The 23958-nt window shown below is 34.6% G+C and overlaps 2 protein-coding genes across 5 annotated transcripts in view; one reads left to right on the top strand and one right to left on the bottom strand.

Annotated features, from left to right (window-relative positions):
* TMEM123 (transmembrane protein 123) overlaps positions 1 to 11247 on the top strand; it is a gene marked incomplete at its 5' end in the record, with an annotated part of 69661 nt that extends 58414 nt beyond the window's left edge. Inside the window, 2 exons of the mRNA XM_074214099.1 lie at positions 1422 to 1572; positions 7116 to 11247. Coding sequence (XP_074070200.1) covers positions 1422 to 1572; positions 7116 to 7140 — 176 coding nt within the window. The remainder of the gene's footprint in view (positions 1 to 1421; positions 1573 to 7115) is intronic.
* Positions 11248 to 13957: 2710 nt separating this feature from the next.
* LOC141508174 (baculoviral IAP repeat-containing protein 2-like) overlaps positions 13958 to 23958 on the bottom strand; it is a 57111-nt gene continuing 47110 nt past the window's right edge. For 3 of the 4 annotated variants that reach the window (XM_074216556.1, XM_074216555.1, XM_074216557.1), the window contains exons 6-9: positions 21931 to 22173; positions 18217 to 18471; positions 15435 to 15476; positions 13958 to 15265 (exon numbers count right to left, since the gene is read on the bottom strand). In XM_074216556.1, the coding sequence (XP_074072657.1) occupies positions 15072 to 15265; positions 15435 to 15476; positions 18217 to 18471; positions 21931 to 22173 (734 nt within the window). In that variant the 3' untranslated portion in view covers positions 13958 to 15071. The remainder of the gene's footprint in view (positions 15266 to 15434; positions 15477 to 18216; positions 18472 to 21930; positions 22174 to 23958) is intronic. The other variant, XM_074216558.1, reaches the window with a different exon arrangement.

Here is a 23958-nt window from a genome sequence, read left to right as displayed (position 1 = left end):
TTCTGATGAGCTTCTCCTGCCTTATCTATATAAGGGGATGAAGGCAGGTGGAAGAAAATACATGCACAACTTTCTTCATTTAGTTTAAAGCAAGAAACTAAAGCATATTATGAAATTCAGTAAAATTGACATTGCCACAATTGCTACCAAAATGCCAAAATTAGAATTAATAAAGTTTCTAAATTACACATTAAAAACAGCAGTTCTTAAGGAAATATTTATGGCTGTAGGTTAGACACCAATATTCAGCAAAGTAACAGCTGCTGGGAACTTTAGATTTAGAATCAAAGGAAATGAGTTCAAATTCTGGTTCTACTATTCATCCCCCAGGTGTCAAATATTTTTGACAAGTCATTGAACCCATAATAAACCTCTGTTTCCTCCTCTGTAAAATGAAGGTCTTGAACTAAGAGCAGGGATGTTGAATTCAAATTGAAATGTGGGACCACTAAAGCAGATACATACATACATATATGTACATATATATACACACACACATACACATATATATATATATGAAAAAGGTCTCCCTGAGGGTGACATATTGACTTAGACAAACCACAGATAAGCATTATCTATTTTGTATTTTTATTTATTTTATTAAATTTTTCTCAATTATATTTTAATCTGATTTGTGCTGCAATAGCTCTATATAGTGTTATGGCCCGTGTATGTGACATTTCTGGACTAAGTGATCACCAAAGACTTGTCCAGCTCTAAATCCTGAGACCTTTAGTTTGATCCAGTTCTGAAGTGATTGCTTTTCTGCTTAGAGCAATTGAAATATGTTTAATCTTGAGCATATCAGAGGAGAAAAAAGTGCATGAAATTTTTGAGTTGACTAGGTGATACAGTAAATAGAGCATCTGTCCTAGAGCCAGGAAAACCTGAATTCAAATTCAGACTGGTACTATTAATAGTTACGTAACCCTAGGCAAGTCCCTTGACCTGTCTGCCTCAGTTTATTCATCTATAAAATGAGGATAATAGCACCTATTTCCCCAGGGGTTTTATGAGTGCCTGTCTTATAGTAAGCATTCTATAAGTATTAGTTATTCTTATTATTTTTTGTGCACATGTAAATTACTGTACCAAAAACCAAATATCAGTAGAAAATGAGACCGAGTTCCAAGATAAAAGATTACTCAGGACCTGAACCTAATAGCACTTTTTCTGGAAGTCTGCTTAAAATTAAGAATGCTTAGAGGTTTCAGTCAAGGGAACAGTATAGAAGAAGGAAAAAGAAACAAGAGAGATGGGCAATCACAGTGAGCTATGAGAACAAAAAAGCACTAGTCACCCATGTTATGCCAACACCATGGTACCAGATTTCCCTGCACTGAAATTCAGAAGGATTTTTGATTAATACAATGTTAAAAAACCAAAGGCAGAAACCCATTTTTTTTCCCATTTTATTTTAGCCACAGCCAACATCAATGCCCAAATGAACAAAGGATCAAGATTTGATATCGGCAGCTTTGTTGGTGGCATTGTACTGACTCTGGGAGTTTTATCTATCCTTTATATTGGATGCAAAACGTATTATTCAAGAGGCATTCGATACAGAACCATGTAAGTTTGAACATAATAGAACTTTGTGTCTTTTCCTAATTTTTTTTAGACATCTATTTTATGGATGAATGCTGAAAATTATTTAATAATGTTCAAGACATAGGAACAAGGAAAATTGTGTCTGTTATTTAACTTTGGTAATGCCATAGGTGGTGAGGGTATAGACAACATTCCACACGAGCTCCCCCCCCAATTATAACAGGGGTCATGGTATAGTGAGTGTTACGTGGTGTGAAAAGCTTCTCACTAATGTCACACAATATAAAAATGTCATCCTTCTCACAGAAAATGTTGACACCCCACTCTTTAGGTTGTTGACTCAATTGTTTCAATCTGCCCTCAGGTTGGGGTTCCCAACAATAGACCAAATATCTCATGGTTGCATACAAATTCTGTCAAGGATCTATGGGATAAAACTGAAGGAAAACACACTTCCTACTCACTATTTTAACTCTTGAGCCCCCCATATGAGTTCTTTGTTTCCGTAGCCATATACAAGGCAACTCATTTCTATGAAGTTCTTTTTTAAAAAAATTTTAGTTATTTAAGGCAATAGGGTTAAGTGACTTGCCCAAGGTCACACATTTAGGGAATTATTAAGTTTCTGAGGCTGGATTTGAACTCAGATTCTCCTGTCTCTATGGCCAGTGCTTTATCCTCTGCGCCATCTAGCTGCCCTGCAATTCATCTATATTGGGCTTGATAGTTACACAACCAATTGCTCACAATGATGGCACTTTTAGATATTGAGCATAACCAGAAATTTAACTAAATAATCAATTTTACTACAAATTAAGAGATCTTCAGTAGCAAGATAACAATAAATGCTAATATTAAAATCAGTGCTTTAAATAAAAAATTTTTTAAAGTATCCCTTTCTAAACTTGGATCATTTTCTCACCAGTATGCTCAGTCAGAGATAGAGAGGACCTATGTCAAGTTCTTCTCTTATCTCAGGGTCCTAAAAGCAGTTTCTCTACTTTTCAGTGACTTAAATGAAAAATTTCTGTCACTAAGAAAAAGTCATAATTCCTTAAGTTTCTCATCAGATCAATAGTCTTTTAAAACTCACACCTCAGTATCTAATTAATTATACGTATTATCATTTTTTTAAGTTTTATTCTCTGGAATCACAAAATATGCCTGTGCAAATGAGCAGATACCTTAATACTCTTCAGCTCAGAATACTTCAAACCAATCCTTAAAACTGTTTTTCTTTACATCAGTATTTCTCCAATTCTTGAATATAAAAATCTTTCTCTTTTTTAAAAAATTGTTCCAACTTAAGTAAGACATCATTCTGCATCATTTACAAAGGGAAATGAGTCTTTCCAGACACAATTTACTCTCTCTAAAACTGCTCAAATCCTATCTGGAAATTAATTTCTTTGTATACCTATTATTTTATCTCCTTTGACCTCCAGAATCTAGACATGCATTTCCATGTTCCCTTTTCCATTAGAGCCATAACAGTGAATAGTGGTTATAATTTTTTTATTTGCACAAAAACTAACTTGTTCAAGGTACCCCTTGTTCTAGTATTCTAAATTTCACCTACAAATCTGTACACATTTAGGAGCTCTCAAGAATTTCATATTTGCTCATCTTTTTTTCAATTTCCTCAATGGAAGTAGACATTCTAAGTGTCTGCTATGTCATTGACACCAGAGTTTACATTTTTCTTGAGATAAATACAACATCTACATAGATAAGTAAATACTGGACAAATAAGTAGGAACAGGATGTTAGTAACTTTGGGGATGTGGAAAGGGATTCATATAAAAGATGGTGAAAGAAGCTAAGGAGTAACATCTTGTCTTAAAGGCTATAGATGGATTGAGTTTGAAGAACAGTTTTGGGGGCAGCTAGGTGGTGCAGTGAATAGAGCACTGGCCCTGGAGTCAGGAGGACCTGAGTTCAAATGCTGACTCAGACACTTAATAATTATCTAGCTGTGTGACCTTGGGCAAGTTACTTAACCCCACTGCCTTGCAAAAAAAAAAAAAGAACAGTTTTGCTATTTCCACCTGTAAACTTGGATTTATCTTCTATCTTTTTTTAGGACCTTGTTCTACCAATCTTCCTTTCATTTCTTTCATATTATGAATCATTCCCTTTACAAATGCACCAGTTCCCTATTTAAAAAAATATTGGTTCAGTTATACCTTTTATTGGTGCAAGGCAATGAGATTAAGTGACTTGCCCATGGTCACACAGCTAAATAAGTATTAAGTAGCTGAGACTGGATTTGAACTCTAGTCCTCCCATTGTGCCACCTAACTGCCCCTTCAATTATTTTCTGTCCTTTCTCTGCTTCACTACTGAATTTTAAAAAAGAGTTATTGTTCAGTCATTTAAGACTCTGTGATCCTTTTGGGGGGTTTTCTTGATGAAGATATCTAAGTGCTTTGCCATTTTCTTCTCCAGTTTATTTTAAGGCTGAGGAACTGAGGCAAACAGGGTTAAAGTGATTTACCCAGGATTTCACAGTAGTGTCTGAAACCAGGTTTGAACTCAGGAAGTCTTGACTTCAGATCCCACACTGTATCTGCTGCACCACCTAGCTGCCCTACCACCCCCAAGATTCCTTTGATCCTTTGCAATCTGGTTTCCATCCCCAATTCTCTACTAAAACAGCTGCCCCTACCCTTGATCTCCCTAGCACAAAATCCAGTAACCTTTGTCTTTTTTCCTTGACTTCTCCACTACCTTCAATATCATTGGCCACTCTTGGACATTCTCCTTTGACTGCCAAGATAACAGTCCTCTCAAAAGCTTTACTGCCTTGACCACTCTTGTCTTTTCTCTGCTGACACTGTAGCCTGCACTGATCCCTAAAGGTCTGTCCCGGACCTTCATTCTCACTCTGGATTTCAGCTACTTCCATAGTCTTCATTTTATTATTTCTGCATTTGGCTGCCCCTTCTTTTTCTACCCTCTGCTTCTTGTAGACCACCAGGATATACTTGCTGAAGTTCAGCATGCCCCAGAACAAGCCTTTCACGTGTCTTCCAAAATTTTCTATCCTCGTAATTCCTATTGTTCTTTTGCTATCCTGGTTTGTAACTTCAGAATGATAATTAGCTCCTTCCTCTCCCTACTCTCACCTGTTCATTGCCCTTTGTCAGTATCCCATTAGAGGCAAGACCATCACCTCCTCTTGGTCTGCCCTCTCCTATGCCCTGTATCTCCCACAATTCCCTGAACCGGCAATGGGACTCCCTTCTAAAACTCTTTAAGTGTCCCATTTCATAGAACTATCTGCTCCATATTCTATTTCACTTTACTCCAATTTGTCACAGTACTTTGTAGCTCCAAGACCTTGGCATATTACCTTGTACAAAGTAGGCACTTTTGTTGAATTGAGTTATATCTTCATAGCAAAGATAATCAATTACCTTGATCAATTTAGATGCCTTTCTGTGAACTATTAGAACATAAGGTTCAGGGAAGGGTACCTATTATTTTATCTTATTCATTCATTGATTCATTTATGACAGGGATTAAGTGACTTACCAAAGGTCACTCAGCTAGGTAATTATTATGTCAGACTGGTTTTGAACTTGAACTCAGGTCCTCCTGACTCCAAGGCCAGTAGTCTATCCAACTGCGCCACCTAGCTGCCCCTGTTTATCTTGAAAGACTACATGGTATACTAGATAGAATATTATACTTGGAATCGGGAAGAACTGTGTTTGAATTTCTCCTGACACTTACTTAGAGCTGAATGACTCTGGGCAAGTCACAAAAACCTGGTTCTGTTTCCTTATCTGGCAAATGCAGATTCTCATTCAAACTTAAACTATCCTAAGACATTTATATACAATTCCAGAAGCATCAATACTACATACAAGTTTACCAAAAAAGGTTGAAATGTTATATTTTGAAATAATATTTATTATTCAACAAAATCATATACTTTGCTCTGATCAATTTCTGAACTCTATAAAAACTTTTATGAGCTGCTTCTCAGTGACTGAAAGGATCGCATTTATATTCCTAGCCTTAAGATCACAGGAAGAATAAATGCATGCAACAGTTTTGATGTGACCTCATTCTACACCACCCTAAGGAAAAGGTCTAATAGAAACAGATCTAGTGACCAAAGTAGTCATGCTGAAAATTTTTTAAATAAGCTCAAAATTTTTGAGATCACCTTCCCTTATCTCACTGGCAAACTAAAAGCCATGATTTTTATGTCATATTTAAATGTCACTCCTCTTCTGTGAACTAGCAATTGATGTAGAAATTTTGTCTCAGCTCTGCTTTTCTTCTTGAAACTAGTTTCCTAGTGGAACTACATGTAATTTTAACTTTTACAGATTTGGTCTTTCTTCACAACTGTTTTGATTGCCTGTTTAATGAACTTACATGAAGTTCATGAGTCCCCCTCAGCAAAAGAAGCTTGGTTTTCATAGACAATATTTAGTGAAAAAAATATCCATAAAGAAAAAAGGAATTATCTTTCTTCATTAAATTTTGACTTTAAAATGAATTTAGTAGTGATTGATTCTAATTGTAAGATTTAGTGACTAGTCTAAGGCTGGGTGTTGCAGGTCTGGACCAAGTCAGAAAGAAAGACTTGGCCTCAAGATACACTTAATAAGCTGTGTGACCTGAACATTTTTGCTCACCTCAGAATCCTCCTCTATAAAATGGAGATAATTATAAAATTGTTTTTTTAAAAAAGCTTAGTCTGGTATTTACAAAACACCATATAAATTTTTGCCATTATTATAATTATTATTATTATTATTATTATTATTATTATTACTGTCATTTAGAAAGCTGATTTGGTAGTAAACTAATCACTAAGGTAAATACATTTGTAAAGAAGATATAGTTACTGCTCTCTAGAAGCCAACAATTTAAGAGGCTTTTAAAATTTTGGAGTCATTGACCTTTCCTGGTACATGAAACATGCCCAATTTTATCCACTCTCTCGGTGGAGATTTCTTCCCATCTATGCCTCAGTGTAGACATTTCTCATGAAAAAATGGCTTGTCACTGGAAATTGTTTCTGCTTCAGCTACATTCAGAAATATCTAAGGAAATCTTTCCCACCCTCATTTAAATCAAGTAACTTTGTTCTTTTTGTCCACATAGTGATTAAGTTTTTCTAAACTTAGCGAGGCAGGTCCTCAAAATACATACAGTTCGACACTGAGCATATACTTGAAGCCCTTCTAATTTGATAAAACTCTGCCAGAACTATCGTAGCTTCTGAGAATTCTGAACCATATCAACTCCCATTAGGTGATATTGAAGTGCTATAGAGAAATTATAGTTTCTTGAATTTAAAAGAAAAAGCTAAAATTTGAGAATGCCTAGAATTTTTAGCTGCTTGTTTTTCATATTCAAAAATACCTTAATGTTAAAAAAAAAAAGAGAGAGAGAGAGCAATGGAAATGAATTCAGATTGTCAGCATTTGGAATTTCTTTAAATTCTAAAAGCAAGGTAACTTTCTTAATGAATGTGAATAGTTGGTATTTTAATACCAGTACAAAACTGAGAGTAATTCCAGTATTTCATGTTGTTACAGTGATGAACACGATGCTATCATTTAAAGAAAATCATCCAAGAACCAAAGCAAAGGAAGATGGCGCAACCCTCATCATTAATTTCAGAAAATGTTTCCCTCTTGAAAAGCATATTAACAGACTATACCCCCCAAGTAAAATATATTCTATGAATGTGTTAAATTTTTCCATGGCCACTAAAGGTAAAAAAAGGGTTGTTGGATTTGTTTTCATGTTTGTCTGTTTTTTAGATGAAAAGGCTCCACAGTTTCAAGATCACAAATTAACACAGCTTATTTTCCCTTCTCATAAATACACTTTAAAAATGAGTTTTGACATTGTAAAAGCCATTCATGGTGCTGTGAAATTGTCTCCATAGAGTCAGCAATTGGAAGGGGATCATGTAGAAAGACAGGAAGGGGGGAACCACATGGAATGACAGGGATAAGCATCTGAGCATGTCAGCTGCCTTGGTTGATCATGACTTTGGAAGTGCCCTTACTGTGTGAGCACATAACTTCAGTTGCAGGGATACCTTGTAAAGTCAAAGTTTGCCGATAGTGTAAATAAAGCAGAAAACACCATGCCATGCCAGCTGGGAGAAATTGGGGGTGCTAAATAGTCAGTCTTAAAATGTGGCCCTTGTTTCTTCAGGTTCACAATACACAAAAATAGAGCAATTTATTCAAATTCCTCTCCAAGCCCTTCCCCACAATGAAACCCCAACTTTTAAAGTAATCCAGAATTTTATCTGAGCTGTGTTCCATTAAAGATGCCAACTGAGGAATTTATATTTTTATTTTTTCAGTACTTCATTTGAGCTTTTTTTAATAGTAGTTGATAGGCAATCTTATTTTTACTTTTTCTTTGCTATGGTTTCAATGAATTGTTTTACATGATGTGATTGTGAACTAGCTGTTAGAAACAGATAAATCACATTGACACGAGAGGAAAGAGCTTACACTGTACTTTTTTTTTCAATACTGTGAAAATACAGATTGCCACTGGAAATTGCTTCTGATTCAGCTACATTCTTGTTCTTTTTGTGATTCTTGGCCTTTTTTTTTAGGACAGAGCACCATAGTTAAAAGATATGCTAATGGAAGCACAATGCTTTCCTAGAACATGTGTATTAACAAAAGTTGGGCATGATTAGTAGTAGTTAAGTGCCCAGAGTTACTCTCTATATGAATCTCAGGGCAAGTCATGATTGGTGTATCTAGTCACACTGAAAATAAATTCCTAACAGGCAACCAAAGTAAACCACCATAAAATCTATATATTGAGGGTGCAATGGAATTAGCAGGAGCATAAGGAATATTTTTGTAACCAGTTATTGTTTGCAGCAAATCCTAGGATGTTAAAGTACTATGCCTTCTTATTGTACACAGTGGCCAAGGGATGTGATAAATTTAGTATCAGTAGCCACTGATCCCAAAGCCTAGAGTATCCATCTGAAATTGTATTTATTAGGTAAGATTTTGGTATGGCACATTTGTACATATTTTAAGGAATGATATGGACAACTAGGCCAAACAGGAACCTCTGAGTTATATGCTACTAGTTTCTCTGACCCCTAGGTAGGCCATTCAGCCACTCACTGCTTTTTTTTTTTCTCTGTAATATTAGATGAGAGAGTAGAAAGACCTCGCTTCTTCCAAGGTCTGGTGCAGAAATGGGGCAGTATTGTTTGTTCCAAGCCCACCTTGTGAATCTGTGGTTTGAAGCCTACAGTAACATGATGGAGCTCCCCTTCTGAGTTTTTCTAAAATATTTGTCGTACTTTGAAGATGACAGGCTCCTGAAATTCTGAATATCATTATTTGCTTTGAAATATTGTTTTGTGCTTTAGATAGTTTTTTACTTATTCTTTTCATGACAATATGAAAATATTTACAAAAGCCAGCTCTTGATTGTCTGTTCCCATTGCCCCTACAACCCCCCCCCCAATTAGGGAAACTAATACAGATAATATAAGGGTTTTTTAATTTGGATTACATACTGGGTTTTCTTGGTTATGTATTTTATTTTCTTAATTATGTTGACTTAGGCATTTATTAAAATTAGTTTGCAGTCGGCTGACAACAACAGATGAAGATAGTCCAGGTGCACAGCTGGATGATGGGCACAAACTAGCCCAAGCTTTAAAATGATCCATAAATAACACGCAGAAGGTATAAGTCAAATATAGATAATTGAGAGTTGGCAGCATGTTAGAGCAATTTTAATTTTGGCTTTTCAGAAATATTTTTTAAAGTTCCTTTTTTGGTTTTCCTTTTCTTTTGTTATAGTAACTAGCATTTGGGTATATTGTTGTTGTTGCTGAGGTCTATTTTTAGATAAGTAATAAAATGAAAATTTGCACTTCATCAACAAATTGTTTCAGTGTTTTATTTAATTTGATATAAGCAGTAGGGCAATCAACAGAAAAAAGCCTGAAAACCAAAAGGTAACTGTCAGATGCTAAATAAAGTGTCTTGATACGAAATCTTGGGTTTTTCTCCAAGTGAGCAGAAGAGGGACAGCAAAGATCACTTCGTAATTCAAAACTGAAAGTGCTTTTATAAACTGAATTTTCAAATGAAGCAAAGCACAATTTCATTCAGCAAACAATTATGGAGCACCTTCACACCTTAAAAAAAAATCATACCCAATAGCATTCTCCAGGGAATTAAGCAATAATTTGATGAATAATTCAGTCTGTTCTGCGGCTGGATGTTATAGTGATAGTCTAAGTGAGATTAAAAGGTAGTTAAAACACTGTGGAGACAGCCTAGATGAAAGGATAAGTTTTTGTCCAGAGCTTGTGAAGAGTGAGCAATCTAAATAGCTGCATAGTGAGAAGGCAAGCCATGTATATAACAAATACCTTTTCCTCATTATAACATAAGTTCTTGAAAGTAAGGGCTATCATTTTTTCTATTCTTGTTCCACTTAATACCCTGAAGTCAATGTTTAATGTTTCTTGACTACTGAAATAAGGGAATTAGATTAAAACATTTTTCACACTTGTGATTTCAGTGATTTAGGAAGTTTATTAATGATTCTACAATTCATACTGTGAACAAATTCATTCTTTAATGAAGCAGGCAATTCTAAATATAAAAAATGGACTTGTTCACACAGTATGAATCAAAGACAAATTTTCCTGACTCTGAAACCAATTCTTAAATCTTCTGTAAGATATTATCTTTCCTTGAAAATGTGTAAGGTACCAAATTTTATTCAATTTTCCTGCCCCCATTTCATGACATCTCTGGATGCTATCAATGCAGGCTGTTTCATAGATAAGGTTATATTTCTGATTCTGGCTATTATGATCCCTTTTTCCAGCTTTTCTGCAACAGTAGTTCATTTTGAAGCCCAACATACACATTCCTCAAGAGAAAGCAGTCAATGTACTTGTGTAACCACCTGAAGGAAATGGAGTCAGTCCTTTTTTACCCAGTTTGCTATGGAAAAGGAGCCAGTCATTCCAGACCTTGAAAGTGGAAGGAAAAGGAGCCAACAGAAATAAAAGAAAAGTCAAAAGTCATAGGAAGAAATCTAAGCAAAAGCTAGTTTGTGAGTAGATAAATCATCAAAACAGCAAAGATAAAAAGAAAAATTAGTTTAAAAAAATTTTGAGGCCAAAACACATTCAACTCATTACATTATGAAGGAAAACTTAACCAAAAATCAATGAAAAAATATTTTATGGGCTAGAAATCAGATGCAAAAAAATTCATAATGGTTCAAAAGGGAAAAACAAAGAATAAGCAAGAATGGAAACTTAGAAATCAAAGTCCGCAATAGTGAATCAATGACAAAAAAAAGATACACATTCTAAATATCTCACAAGACAAATAAATGCCTTTTGACTCCAGCATTTGCAATTACACCACACTATTTCAAGTAAGGAGTCAAGTCTGGTTGTTTATCATTCTTTCAAGCACCCCATCTTTATTGCCCCTTCAGTTCTAAATTGTAGGATTCTAAATGAATAACTTAAGCATTTGAAGCAACTTGCATAGATAACTTTGCTTTAAAATTTGGAGAGCCTCCTAAGAAATAATTAGAGAAAAGTCTTTCCTCTGGCAGAGGAAGAATAATTAAAGACACGATGAATATTTGAATCCATCAACTTCCTGTTCTTGACCATGGAAGGGTGGCAGAACAAGGGGGGAAAAAAAATCACCTTTTTTTAAAACCTTTAAAAAAAAAAACTTATGTAATTTTGCTGTCTCTTATACTTTTTCTTCCTTAAGGATATGATTTCTTGCTCATCACATTTAACTGAGATCAATGTATACCATGGAAACAATGTAAAGAATAACAGGGGGAGGGTGGGGGTGGGGGTGGGAAGAGAGAGATTAGGGGGAAAAAATGCAAAATTCTAAATAAATAAATAGATTTAAAAAAGTAGTCCGAGGCCAGATTTGAATGGTCCTCTGACTTCAAGACTGGTGCTCTATCCACTGCACCATCTATCTTAACCATTACCCAATGTGCACTGTCTTCCCATGATGACATTAAGCTTGCTGAAAATAGTGACAGGCTTCTAAACTTTACTTTCAATTAAAAATTTCAAAGTTAACTCCTTCCCAAATTATCAATGATCTAATTGCTGATTCCAATGGCTCCTTGATTTTCTTTTTTTGGCCTACAGCTTGTTTAACATTCAACTTACCCTCATCTCCTGGATAGTCTCTCCTCTAGGTTTCTGTAATATTATTTTCCCAGTTCTCATTCTGCTTATCTGGCTAGTCTTCCAATTTTCTTTGCTAATCCCCAAGGATCTATCCTTGGCTCTTTTCTCCCTCTGTAATATCTTGACTTTTGAGATCCCATCAGTTCTTGAGGATTCCATTAACATTTCCATAGATTCTCAGATTTTTCTTCTAACCCCCTTAACTTCTCAAGCTCCTCATCAACTGCCTATTTGGGTATCTTGAACTGGGTGTTCCTTAGACATTTCAAATTCATCCTGCACTACAGTGAATTCATTCTTTCCCTCAAAACCCTCCCATCTTCAGAACCTCCCTATTCCTGCTCAAGGCACCACTATCCTCCCAGTCATCTATGCTTCCAACCTCACAATTCATTTACTTTACCTAATCTGTTGCCAAGTCCTATTGTTTCTAACTTCTTAATATCTCTTGTCTCCCTTCTTTCTTCTCACATAGCCAACACTGGTGCAGGACCCTCATCACCTTACCCTGAACTACTGAATAGCTTTTTGGTTGATCTCCCTGCCATGTCTCTTCCCCACTTCAGTTCATCCCCTCTTTCAGTTGTCAAAGTGATCTTCCTAAAGCATATTATTTATGTTAGTGTAGGAATTCCTTTCATGTGTAAGTTAGACCATGGCTACTAAGGTAATCATTTACTCTCAAAATTTTTTGGCTTTATAAAATCTTCATTTTAGAATCAATGAAGATTAAAAACTACTAATTAAGAATCTAGAAATGAGGATAAAGTGAAAAGAAACTGGCCAAGTATCACCTATGGCCAAAGTCTCTAAAACCACATAGAAATCAGTCTTTATTAGATAATCACATAAGTATCTCTTAGGCAATGTAGGGTATGGTAGAAAACACACTTACTCTGGATTCAAATCACTTCAGTGTAGTATAGAGGATGGAGTCCCAGGTCTGAAGTCAGGAAGATCATCTTCCCGAATTCACACCTGGGCTTAGACACAGTAGCTGTGGAATCTGGGCAAGTCACAAATAGCAAACCACCCCAGTATCTTTGTCAAGAAAACTCCAAATTGGGTTATGAAGATTTGGATACAGGGGCAGCTAGGTGGCACAGTGGATGGAGCACCAGCCCTAGAGTCAGGAGCACCTGAGTTCAAATCCAGCCTGAGACACTTTCTAATTACCTAGCTGTGTGGTCTTGTGCAAGCTACTTAACCCCATTGCCTTGCAAAAAAAAAAAGACCAACCCTAAAAATAAAAATTTGGGATATAACTGAAGCAACTTAACAACATCAAAAAAATGAGGTATGGGGCAGCTAGGTGGCGTAGTGGAGTCAGGAGTACCTGGGTTCAAATCTGATCTCAGCTGTGTAGCCTTGGGCAAACCACTTAACCCCATTTGCCTTGCAAAAAAAAAAAAAAGAGGTTAAATTAAACCTTCCAGCTCATAACTTTACAAGAAATAATGCCTGAAACCTTCAACATTCAGGAGGGACAAGGTTTTCCTCTTTTGGAGGTTGTCTTCAATGTGACAATCATTTGTCAGATTTGTAATAATGAGAATTTCTTTTGTGTCTTATTTGAAGTAAAGGGCAGCTGAATGAGGTCGTTTCCAACTTTCAATTCTGTTATTTTGTAAATTCAAAAAAGTAGCAGCTGTCTTTTGCCCTTTGGAATAAATGGGAATTAACCAATTTAACCTAAAGTGGAACCATACAAAACAACTGTTTTGTTCTAATACATGTGCTCTTTTCCATAATTCAATTGTTTAGTTCTTAGCACTAAAGAACTGAATTCTTTAAGGTCTTACAATATAATCTGTGGTGAGTAAAAAACTAAAACTATGCTCCTCTGTTTATCCAACAAGCACTTCCTGAGTACCTATGAAGTGCAAGGAATGGTGCTAAGTTCTAGAAATACAAAAACAAAAATAAAAAAAGTCCCTTTCCTTGCTTCTCCCCACATCCAAAAAAAAAATAGACATATGAATGGGTACACAAACATATATACATTGATTTAGAATTATCACAGAATTTATCATATATAAATCCTTTTTCTTTGTAAATGGAAATGTTGGATTAGTTGATGACTATCAACATAACTTGATTTTTTAAAATTATTCCAGGATCCTAGTTCTTGTCCTATACACACAAGATAGGGGAAAAAAAAATCCAACAATAAGGTTTCAAGGTTAATTATATTTTAATTGTAATTTTCTTACAATATGAAAAGATTACTAGGGAACTAGGCACATAATAAGGCTTCTTCACTGACAACTCCAAAGGCAGACTATCAAAGCACAGAACTCACAAAGATTTATTAACTACTATGTGCAAGGCACTGTAGGAAACACAACAAAGACAACCAGAGAGCTATAGAAATCCTCACACTAGGTGGCATTATATGCAAACATATATTAAAACTATTAACATAGTACAAAGAATACATAAAAACAATTACAGTAGACACACATTATAGCATGGGACATCATTACTTAAATTCACAAAACAAGTATTTAGCTTATAAAGATATGTGGTATTATTAACCTACCACACAGGCATTATTCAGTTTTCACAATGAACAGACATATAACAGCTATGCTCCTGAAATAGAATCACTTTACATACACTGCAGATCACTAAAGAAATCCTTTTGTAAATCACATTATGATGCAAAATGCTACTTATTAATCTTATCTGTCCTAAATTCAAATATTCATTTGTTAGAAATTTTGAGAAAATGAGATGTAAAAGAAAACATCACGCCAGATATATAAGCCTATATAAATTCAACTGAATCAAAACATTTAGATTGAGTCATTTAAATATTATGCTATTAATTGTATTGGGGAAATGTATTTCAATATAACAAAATTGTAAAAGCACCCCCAAAAAAGTGGCACTGTAGTTATGACAAATTTTGGGGCTCCTAGTTACATCTGTGACTACATTTACAGAGTATTAAAAAGCTTCTAGTATAACCAAGTTGAATAATTCAAAAATGCTGTATAATATCAGTATGTCTACACATTATCCTTATACTTTCAAGCATATGTACCATATACTGCTCTTCCAAGACAAAAACATGCACACAAAACATACACAGAAGCTTTCAGGCTACAATATATGAACACCATGTACTTTAAGAAAACCAAGTAATTGATACCAAGGTAGAATTACATATTAATTTTCTACTAAAAATCTGAACAAAACTTTTCTTTCTTCCAAAAGGCTTCAGAGGCTCATAACGGACCATTTTGAAGTCTGTTCCACACAAATTTGGATGTGTGGATTCTTTTCATGAAAGAAATGTACGAACTGTACCTTTGATAATACCCCTACAAATGGGGCATTTTCTTAGAGAAGGAGCACATTCTTTGCATACTACTAGATGACCACAAGGAATAAATACAATAGAAACTTCTTTGTCCATACAAACTTTACATGTTCTTTCTTCCTGTAATCTCCTAAGCTGTTCTTCCATAGGAAGACCTAGAAAAAAAAAGAAATCATTTTAAACTAAATACAGTTCTTTTCCTCTTTAAGTCTAAGTTCTGGTAAAAGTGAGCCATGAAGAATAAAAGGAGAGAAAAGAAAAGGAACAGCACCTGGAATCCCTTTTAAGAATTATAATAGATACTTGATTGATTATAAGTTTTACCTGAAATATCTTCTGTTGGAATATACTTCATGTTCTTTTCCACTAGAAAAAAATATACAAACATCACCATACAAAATATGTCTTCTCAAAATTGGGAATATTTTATCAGAGTAAATATGTATGTGTGTGTGTGTGTGTGTGTGTATAAAACAATTGGGAAAAAAACTAGACTCTGAAGGAATTTTCTATTCATTATAACCACTTATAACTCAATTTTTTAAAAAATTCATTTAAGCATGTTCTATAAGTAATGAATTGTCCTAAGTATGAAGCACAGAAGCATAAGTATGGCCACAGACCATGCAAATAAGAGAGATCTGCACAAAATGCAATAATAAATTTGGGGGTGATGAGATCACTTTTCAGATGTTAGATAAGGGATAGTGGTAAAGATTTTAAAAAATGACAAACAGGATGGATTTTATTCTTCCCCATTATCCAAGAATGGATGAAAGCATAAGCAGGAAGATGACACAGGAATAGAGGAGCTAAAATCAGCTAGAAGGCAAAGTACAAGAAGAGGACACAGGATACCAAATTGGAAAACTAACATTAAAAATAGGCTAAGTTTGTATTTCCAAGAGGAAGTGACAAATTTTTCCAATAGGGGATTGAAAGAGTGAAGATTTAAGATTACATGACAAGTAGAACAGGTTGAATAATAAATTGGACATGGGAAGACCAGTTTGGTAGCTATTAAATTAGTCCATTCTACGGCCCAAGGTTAGTGGGAAGCAGTACCAATGTATAATGGATTAAATTTGGCAGCTATGGTATAGGCAAGGGAAGAGTCAAAGAGGCAAAGGAAGTTTACAGAATCAAGGTTAGTGAGCCTGACTTAAATTTCATAAAAAATTAAATCTAGAAAATTATATTATTAAAGGAACAGTTAATGAGAATATAGAACTCAAAAGCTAATCATAGGGTCTGGCTAGGTGGTGCAGTGGATAAAGCACTGGCCCTGGAGTCAGGAGTACCTGGGTTCAAATCTGGTCTCAGACACTTAATAATTCCCTAGCTGTGTGGCCTTGGGCAAGCCACTTAACCCCATTTGCCTTGCAAAAACCTAAAAAAAAAAAAAAAGCTAATCATAGGGTGAAGATATGTGTGTGGGTACACACACATGTCATCTATGTGTGCAAACACATGCATATAATGTGGGTATACATGAACATATATGTGTGTGAGAAGTTTAGCTTTATCTAGATTTTAACAATTAAATGCTAAGTTTTATATTTGGATCAAAAAAAATCTTTCATAAGTGGGAAATTTAATTGAAAAAGATAAATCTTTTAAGGTACTGCAAACTCAATATAGTATAATTATGGTAGCCTTGAAAAACTGATAAAATCTTAACTGTATAAAGTCAAGAATGAGAGAGAAGATAGTCCTAAATACTGACCTGATTAATACTGACCATTACAGTTTATAAAAGACAATGAAAAGCCAGAGAACATGTGGATAAAAGACAATCAGTTGAAAGAACTTGGAATGTTTAGCCTAGTAAAAAGGTGGAGAAGGGATGAGGCCCAGGACAGGGGAACAGGATCTTGATAGCTATCTTCAGAAATTAAATGAATGTCATATGGAAAAATGACACTTGGCCCAAAAAAGCAAATTTAAGAAGGAACAGAGAAAATTTAGTCTTGTTATAAGGAAAACTTTCCTAACCATTAGAGTTCTGGAGAACTAAGTGGAACAGTTCTCCATGGGACACAGAGAATTCAACAAATAGTGATTTACTAATCAATAAGCCATTATTGGGTAGGCTGGAGGGGGATTCTTGTTGGAATATAAACTTCAGGGTTAACTTGTGTTCCACAAGTTACAAGACAAGTAACAAAGTTGTCTTTTCTTCTTTTTTTTATTTTTAATTTTTTTTTTTTAGGTTTTTGCAAGGCAAGTGGAGTTAAGTGGCTTGCTCAAGGCCACACAACTAGGTAATTATTAAGTGTCTGAGGCCAGATTTGAACTCAGGTACTCCTGACTCCAGGGCCAGTGCTCTATCCACTGCACCACCTAGCCACCCATCTTTTCTTCTAATACTGGAAAAAGAAGAAATGATGGGTAAAGAGATTTAAAAGAGGAGGGTTGTTAAAGGAATGCACTTTGGATAGCTTTAATCTTTTCAATCAAGAGGATGAGGACATTTCTTCTAAGGTGGAATTGGGACTTGAGATTTGGAAAGTGCACTAGAATCAATGTGATAAAAGAACTATCATAGAGCACTGAGGACATAAATGATAATAAAAAATATACATAATTTGTGGTGGACCCAATGAGTAGAATTTTATGATTTCTACAAATAGTGTTCATCTTTTTCAGAATAAGAATAAAGGAAATGGATGCTGGGAAGGAATAAAGACAATAAATAGACAGGAGAGTCAAGAGTAGAAAAAAGGAATTTTTTATTAATCAATCACAGGGAAAAAGCAAACTAATGAATTGCAAAAATCAAGACATCAGGGGTAGGTAGATGGCGGAGTGGATAGAGCACCAACCCTGCAATCTGGAGGACCCGAGTTAAAATCCTGAAGCAGTAGAAAAAGAAGCAACTAGCACAGCTAAAAGATGATGATTGAGAATAAAGGGCACTAAAAGAATATAGCAAGAAAATATAGAAGGGGTTAAGAGTACTGCCATGACAACAAAAAGTGTCCAGTGTTTGTGAAAAGAATGAATCATTCTTACATTATCTGTATTAATTTGATAAAGGTCAATGAAAACACCTCTAAACTGATTGATCCATTATGTTCCTCAAATAGTTTTCCTAAAAACTTACCAAATAAATTGTTATACAACACAGAATCAATTTCTTTGAGACAATTTTTAAAAATATTGGCTGCAGCATTTCCTTTGACTAAAATGGTATCAATCAGTTCTCTTGCTTGTAGAGACGTCTGTGTTTTTTGTTTAATAACATCATGTTCCTGCTCATTAATCACACCCGATGTTAAGAGACTATCCAGGATAGGAAGTACACAGGTCAAATGCTGAAAGAGAGCCATTCTATTCTTCCGAATTAATGTCAGGTCATCTTTATTGAAAAGAGAAAAAAAATCACATCAGACTTAAACCACACAAATAATTTGATTCCAAAGAGTGGACTCCCAGTGTGGGGATTCCTTCCTCTAAGATAGTTGCAATCTGTGACCTGAGGCACAAAAAAATTAAATTACTTGTCTGTTACAAAACTAGTATCGGGAACAGATTTGAATCTTGAGCTCTGCTTTTAAATTTACTGTTATCTTTATTTCCCTAAATATGTGTGTATATTTATATATATATATATAAATATACACACACAAAATATATATATATATATATATATATATATATGTATGAGAGAGAGAGATAGTATTGGTATGATACCACCAATGTGAAAAACTATTTTTGGTAAAGAAATTCCCTCTCAAATATAAAGTAGTATCTATTTGTAACAAGTATAAATATGATAAATACTCAAAAAATGAGATATGCTATGATTTCATTTTAATGTCTCTCCACTTTCTCAAAGAATTTGTAATAGAACATGAAGTTTCTTAAATTAAAAAACTTACATATTTAATATTCCCCTTTTATTTTTTGATGATGTTACTATAGTATTATATCTGTTATTTGCCATTTTCTAGTCCCTTATTTCTCCTCAACTGCATAAAAAATTTTTTTACAATGTTACTTTTCAACCAAATTTGATGGGAAAAGGAAACCTTTTTTTCACACTCCTCAAAAATCACTTCAAAACATTTATCTGGAACTTCTCTGCTTTGTGTGGTATGGGCATGAAATTATAAAAATTTTTTTATCATTTATATTTGAGATTTTTACTCTTACTTCACAGTATATTCCACCATACTAAATTTCCAAACTTCATCCATTCCCTAATGAAAAATATGCTCCCCACCAGTATAATTTATCAATCTCATTAATGATAAAAATTTAGAAAGTTTTAGAAATTAAAATCATAAAGAGTTGAAGATCCTAAATATTCATAATATAAAACTCATATAATATCTTTAATAAAAATAAATTTTAAAAAGATTCATAATATAGAAATATATGAAAAATGGTGCTCAAAAATCAATAAAATTTTACCTTTGCTTGAAGGTCTTTTAATGATAAAGATAACCCTACCCTTTTTTCAAGACAATCCATACCACTTAAGAATGACTTTGTTATACATTTAAAAAGTACATACTATGTTCCAAGCATTGTGCTAAGTGTAGAGGATACAAAGAAAAGCAAAAGGCAGTCCCTCTTCCCAGGAGTTCAGTCTAAACTTCCCCAAGTTTTTCCTAATAGCAACTTTCTTTCATTGTTCCTAGTTCTGTCCTCTCTCTTTGTCATAGGACAGCTTTTCAAATACTTTAAAGATCACTATCACATCCCAGCCCTAAATATTCTTTTCTCCAGGCTAAATCCTTCAGCTAATAATCATATGGCATGGACTCATAATACCAGTTATCCTCCAGATGCTCTCCAGATTATCAATATCATTCCTGAAAGGGAGCTACCAGAACTAAACATATTTTCACCAATGTAGTATGACCAAGGCAAAGTACAGTGTGACTATCACCTGTCTAGTTCTAGAACATGATGCCTCTAATGAGATTCAAGTAGTTAAGCAGCATAAGCTGAGATGTGAACCATTCTAGGAATAAATAATTCTGGGAAGGTTAAAATAATTATGATTATTCTTCAAAGGAAGTGTTATAGATCCATGTCATTTTAAGGTGTGATATTTTTTGGTTCTCTCAAATTAAGGCCCAAGTTATTTTTTCAGTTAATACTTCCTAGGGTCAGAATACTAAATACCATAAGCAACTCTTTGAAATAATATACCCATATATCTATTCCCTTTAAATTACATGAGATGATCAAATGAGATAATACAAATATAACTTGAAAATCTCTTTAGCTATTCAAGGTGTTGCTTTAAATGCCCCTCCCCCTCCATCAGGAACCCTTTACTAACCTTAACCTATATCACTCTAAATTGACTACATAGGGGGTGGCTAGGTGGTGCAGTGGATAGAGCACTGGCCTTGGAGTCAGGAGTATCAGGAGTATCTGGGTTCAAATCTGGTCTCAGACACTTAATATTACCTAGCTGTGTGGCCTTGGGCAAGCAACTTAACCCCATTGCCTTGAAAAAAAAATCTAAAAAAAAATAAAAAAATAAATTGACTACATAACACTTTCTGAATTATTTTGTTTGTTCAACATATTTTTTTCTTCCAATTATGTTGTAGGCTCTTGAAGGTAGGTACGTTGTCTTTAATTGTCTCTTATCTCTTTAGGGACAATGTGGGATAGCTGAAAGATTATTTGGTTGACTAAATCTTTCTAATCCTTGGTTTCCTTATCTGTAAAATAAGGAAAAGCAAACTATATTATTTCCATTATATTGTCTCAATCTCTTATCTTCACCCCATTAGAAAATATATGCACTTTTGTAACATTTCTTCCTCTAATTTCAAATTTGGCCTCATCTTACTTACTGAGTGTCCCTGGACAAATCATTAAACCTGTTAGCCTCGATTTCATCTGTAAAACGTGGATAAACAACAACTATCTCTCAGGGTTATTGTGAGGTTCAAATGAGATAATAACCGAAAGGCATTCAAGCCCAGTGTTGTGCATGCACACACATACACACACACACACACCCACACCCACAAGCACATCCACATGCACACTTATCATTTTTTCCTTCCAGCTCTGATAAGTATTTTCCTTTACGTTGCAAAGAACCAGACCTCTATGTCACTGCCACTTCCTGTCCCCTCTCTCCTACTCTTCAGTAATCTTTATGTGATATGTTCACCTATGAGAATATAATCTCCATGTGTGCAAAGAATACCTTACATGCTTTTTTGTTATCTTTGGAATTTAGCATTAAATTTCTAACAAAAACTGAATGCTTAATGTATAAATGTACTATCCCTCCTTCTCCAATGTCCCTTTTAGCTGTGAATCCTGTAAATAATAACAATACAGTACTTTGCACCAGACATGTCAAAAATATGACTTCTCAAGAGAAGCAGGAATCAGGTTAAAATGTAATTGGGAAATGTTTAACAGAATAAATAAAAATAAAGCATAAAACATCAATTTAGTTTTCTAAGTCAATAGGTTTTACTCTCCAGTATTCAGTTCTATTGCATTTCTATTGAATTCAACATCCCTGCTCTCCCCAAATCCTTCTAAAATAAATTCAAGGTTCAAAGTCAATTAGAATTTCTCTAAGATATCTGTAACAAAGTAATGAACACTATGAACAAATGCAAAATAAAATTAGGCTGAATAAAGCAAATGATACTATTTTGGGATAAAATAAAAAATAAGAACATTTCATTATTTAAAATCTTATTTTTCAAGGAAATACATTTACAAGTATTAATTAGTAGGGAAAGAAATTCTACAAAACTCAAGAAAATTTCCTTTTCAAACATTAGGACCCAAGATTGCATGTGACTAAAAATTCAATACAAACCTGATGCCATTTCTTCAGTTTGTCTTTCTTTCTCCTCCTTCCTTTTTTCATCTTCTGCATTCAGGAGATCTGATACAACCTCATTAACTGTTTTATAATTTTCTCCAGTTGTTAAGATTTTACTCTGAACAATTTGTTTTACTAGGTTTCTATTGAAACCCATTTCCAAAGCAGCTTTAATCACTGGCGTATTCATCATGACTGCATCTTCAGAATTACTTTCTCCAGGTCCAAAATGAATAACTGTTTGAAAACAACATTTATAGGAATAAATTTTAAATCAGAAATTCACATATTAGTTTATAGATTCATATATATATATATATATAATATATATATATATATATATACAGATACAAATTAAATATAAAGTAAACTACTATGAAAATACTAACAGGCAAAAAAAACAACACCTGACAAAGTCAGATGACCTGGTTTTGAGTCTCAGCTCTGCCACTTACTAGCTTTTTGATTTTGGATAAATCACAATTGCAAGGATTTTAAGATCTTTAGCTTTAAAATTTATCTAATATAATTATTTTCAGGATGAAAAGAAATCATCTATGTGAAGGCATTTTGTGAACTATAAAAACTCGATGAAATGTAAAGTATTTTTTCAGAACATATTTCTAATGTTACTCACTCAATAATATATCCTTGTGCAATCCCTGTACTAGGAGCTATAAAAATAAAAGATTTCTCTGCTCAATGATCTTACACTCTAGGAAGAAGAAATAAGACACGTAAAGTAAAACTATAATTCAGAAAGAATCTGTCAAATGCTGTAAGAAGGACCTGAACAAAATTCAGTGGAAATTCAGAGAAATATGTTTCTGGATGAAGCAAAGGCAAGAAAAGGCAAAGCAGGTTGACAGATCTGGGGAATAGGTCATCTTGGTGTGACCAGAACACAAGGTGTACTTATAGACAGATAGTTATTATATATAGTCTGAATTAGAATGACGGAAGTCAGAATGGGAAAGAAGACTGGCTATGGAAGGGTAAGGAAGAGGAAGAAGCTAAGAAACTAAGTTTTTATCACAAATGATTAGAATTGTACTTCCCACTGACAGAAATAGAGCAATCAAGAGGAAAAAATATTTCGGGTAGAAAGATGATCTTGTTGTTTGAATGTGTTGAATTTAACCTAGCTGGACATTCAACTGTAAATGACTAGCAGAGCTAGTCATGTCCGGGGGACCCCTCCACATCGTCACCAGCCACCTCGCTTCCAGCCCGGATTCACCTCAAAATGGGAACTTCTGTCAAGGATCAGCTGATTTTGAATGTCCTAAAGGAAGACCAGGTCCCCCATAACAAGATCACTGTTGTTGGGGTTGGTGCCGTTGGCATGGCATGTGTCATCAGTATCTTGATGAAGTACTTGGCTGATGAACTTGCCCTAGTTGATGTTATAGAAGATAAGCTAAAGGGAGAGATGATGGATCTCCAACATGGTAGCCTTTTCCTCAAAACACCAAAGATTGTTTCTGGCAAAGACTACAGTGTGACTGCAAACTCAAAACTGGTTGTTGTTACTGCTGGGGCACATCAACAGGAGGGAGAAAGTCATCTTAACTTGGCCCAGTGAAATGTGAATATTTTTAAATTCATCATTCCCAATATTGTTAAATACAGCCCTAATTGTAAGCTGCTTATGTTTCCAACCCAGTGGATATTTTGACATATGTGGCCTGGAAGCCGAGTGGATTTCCTAAAAATCGTGTTACTGGAAGTAGTTGCAATCTGGATTCTGCCCGTTTCCATTACCTAATGGGGGAGAGACTTGGTATCCATTCTTCAAGTTGTCATGGATGGGTTCTTGGGGAACATGGGGACTCCAGTGTTCCTGTGTGGACTGGTGTGAATGTTGGCAGTGTATCTCTAAAGAATCTTTATCCTGCTTTGGGAACTGATAGTGATTCAGAAAATTGGAAGCAAGTTCACAAACAGGTGGTTGACAGTGCTTATGAAGTCATCAAGCTGAAGGGCTACACTTCTTGGGCCACTGGCTTGTCTGTGGCAGAT

The sequence above is a fragment of the Macrotis lagotis genome, chromosome 1, assembly GCF_037893015.1.
Source record: "Macrotis lagotis isolate mMagLag1 chromosome 1, bilby.v1.9.chrom.fasta, whole genome shotgun sequence".
NCBI classification, from domain to species: domain Eukaryota; kingdom Metazoa; phylum Chordata; class Mammalia; order Peramelemorphia; family Peramelidae; genus Macrotis; species Macrotis lagotis.
This window is presented reverse-complemented; position numbering and strand designations above follow the sequence as displayed.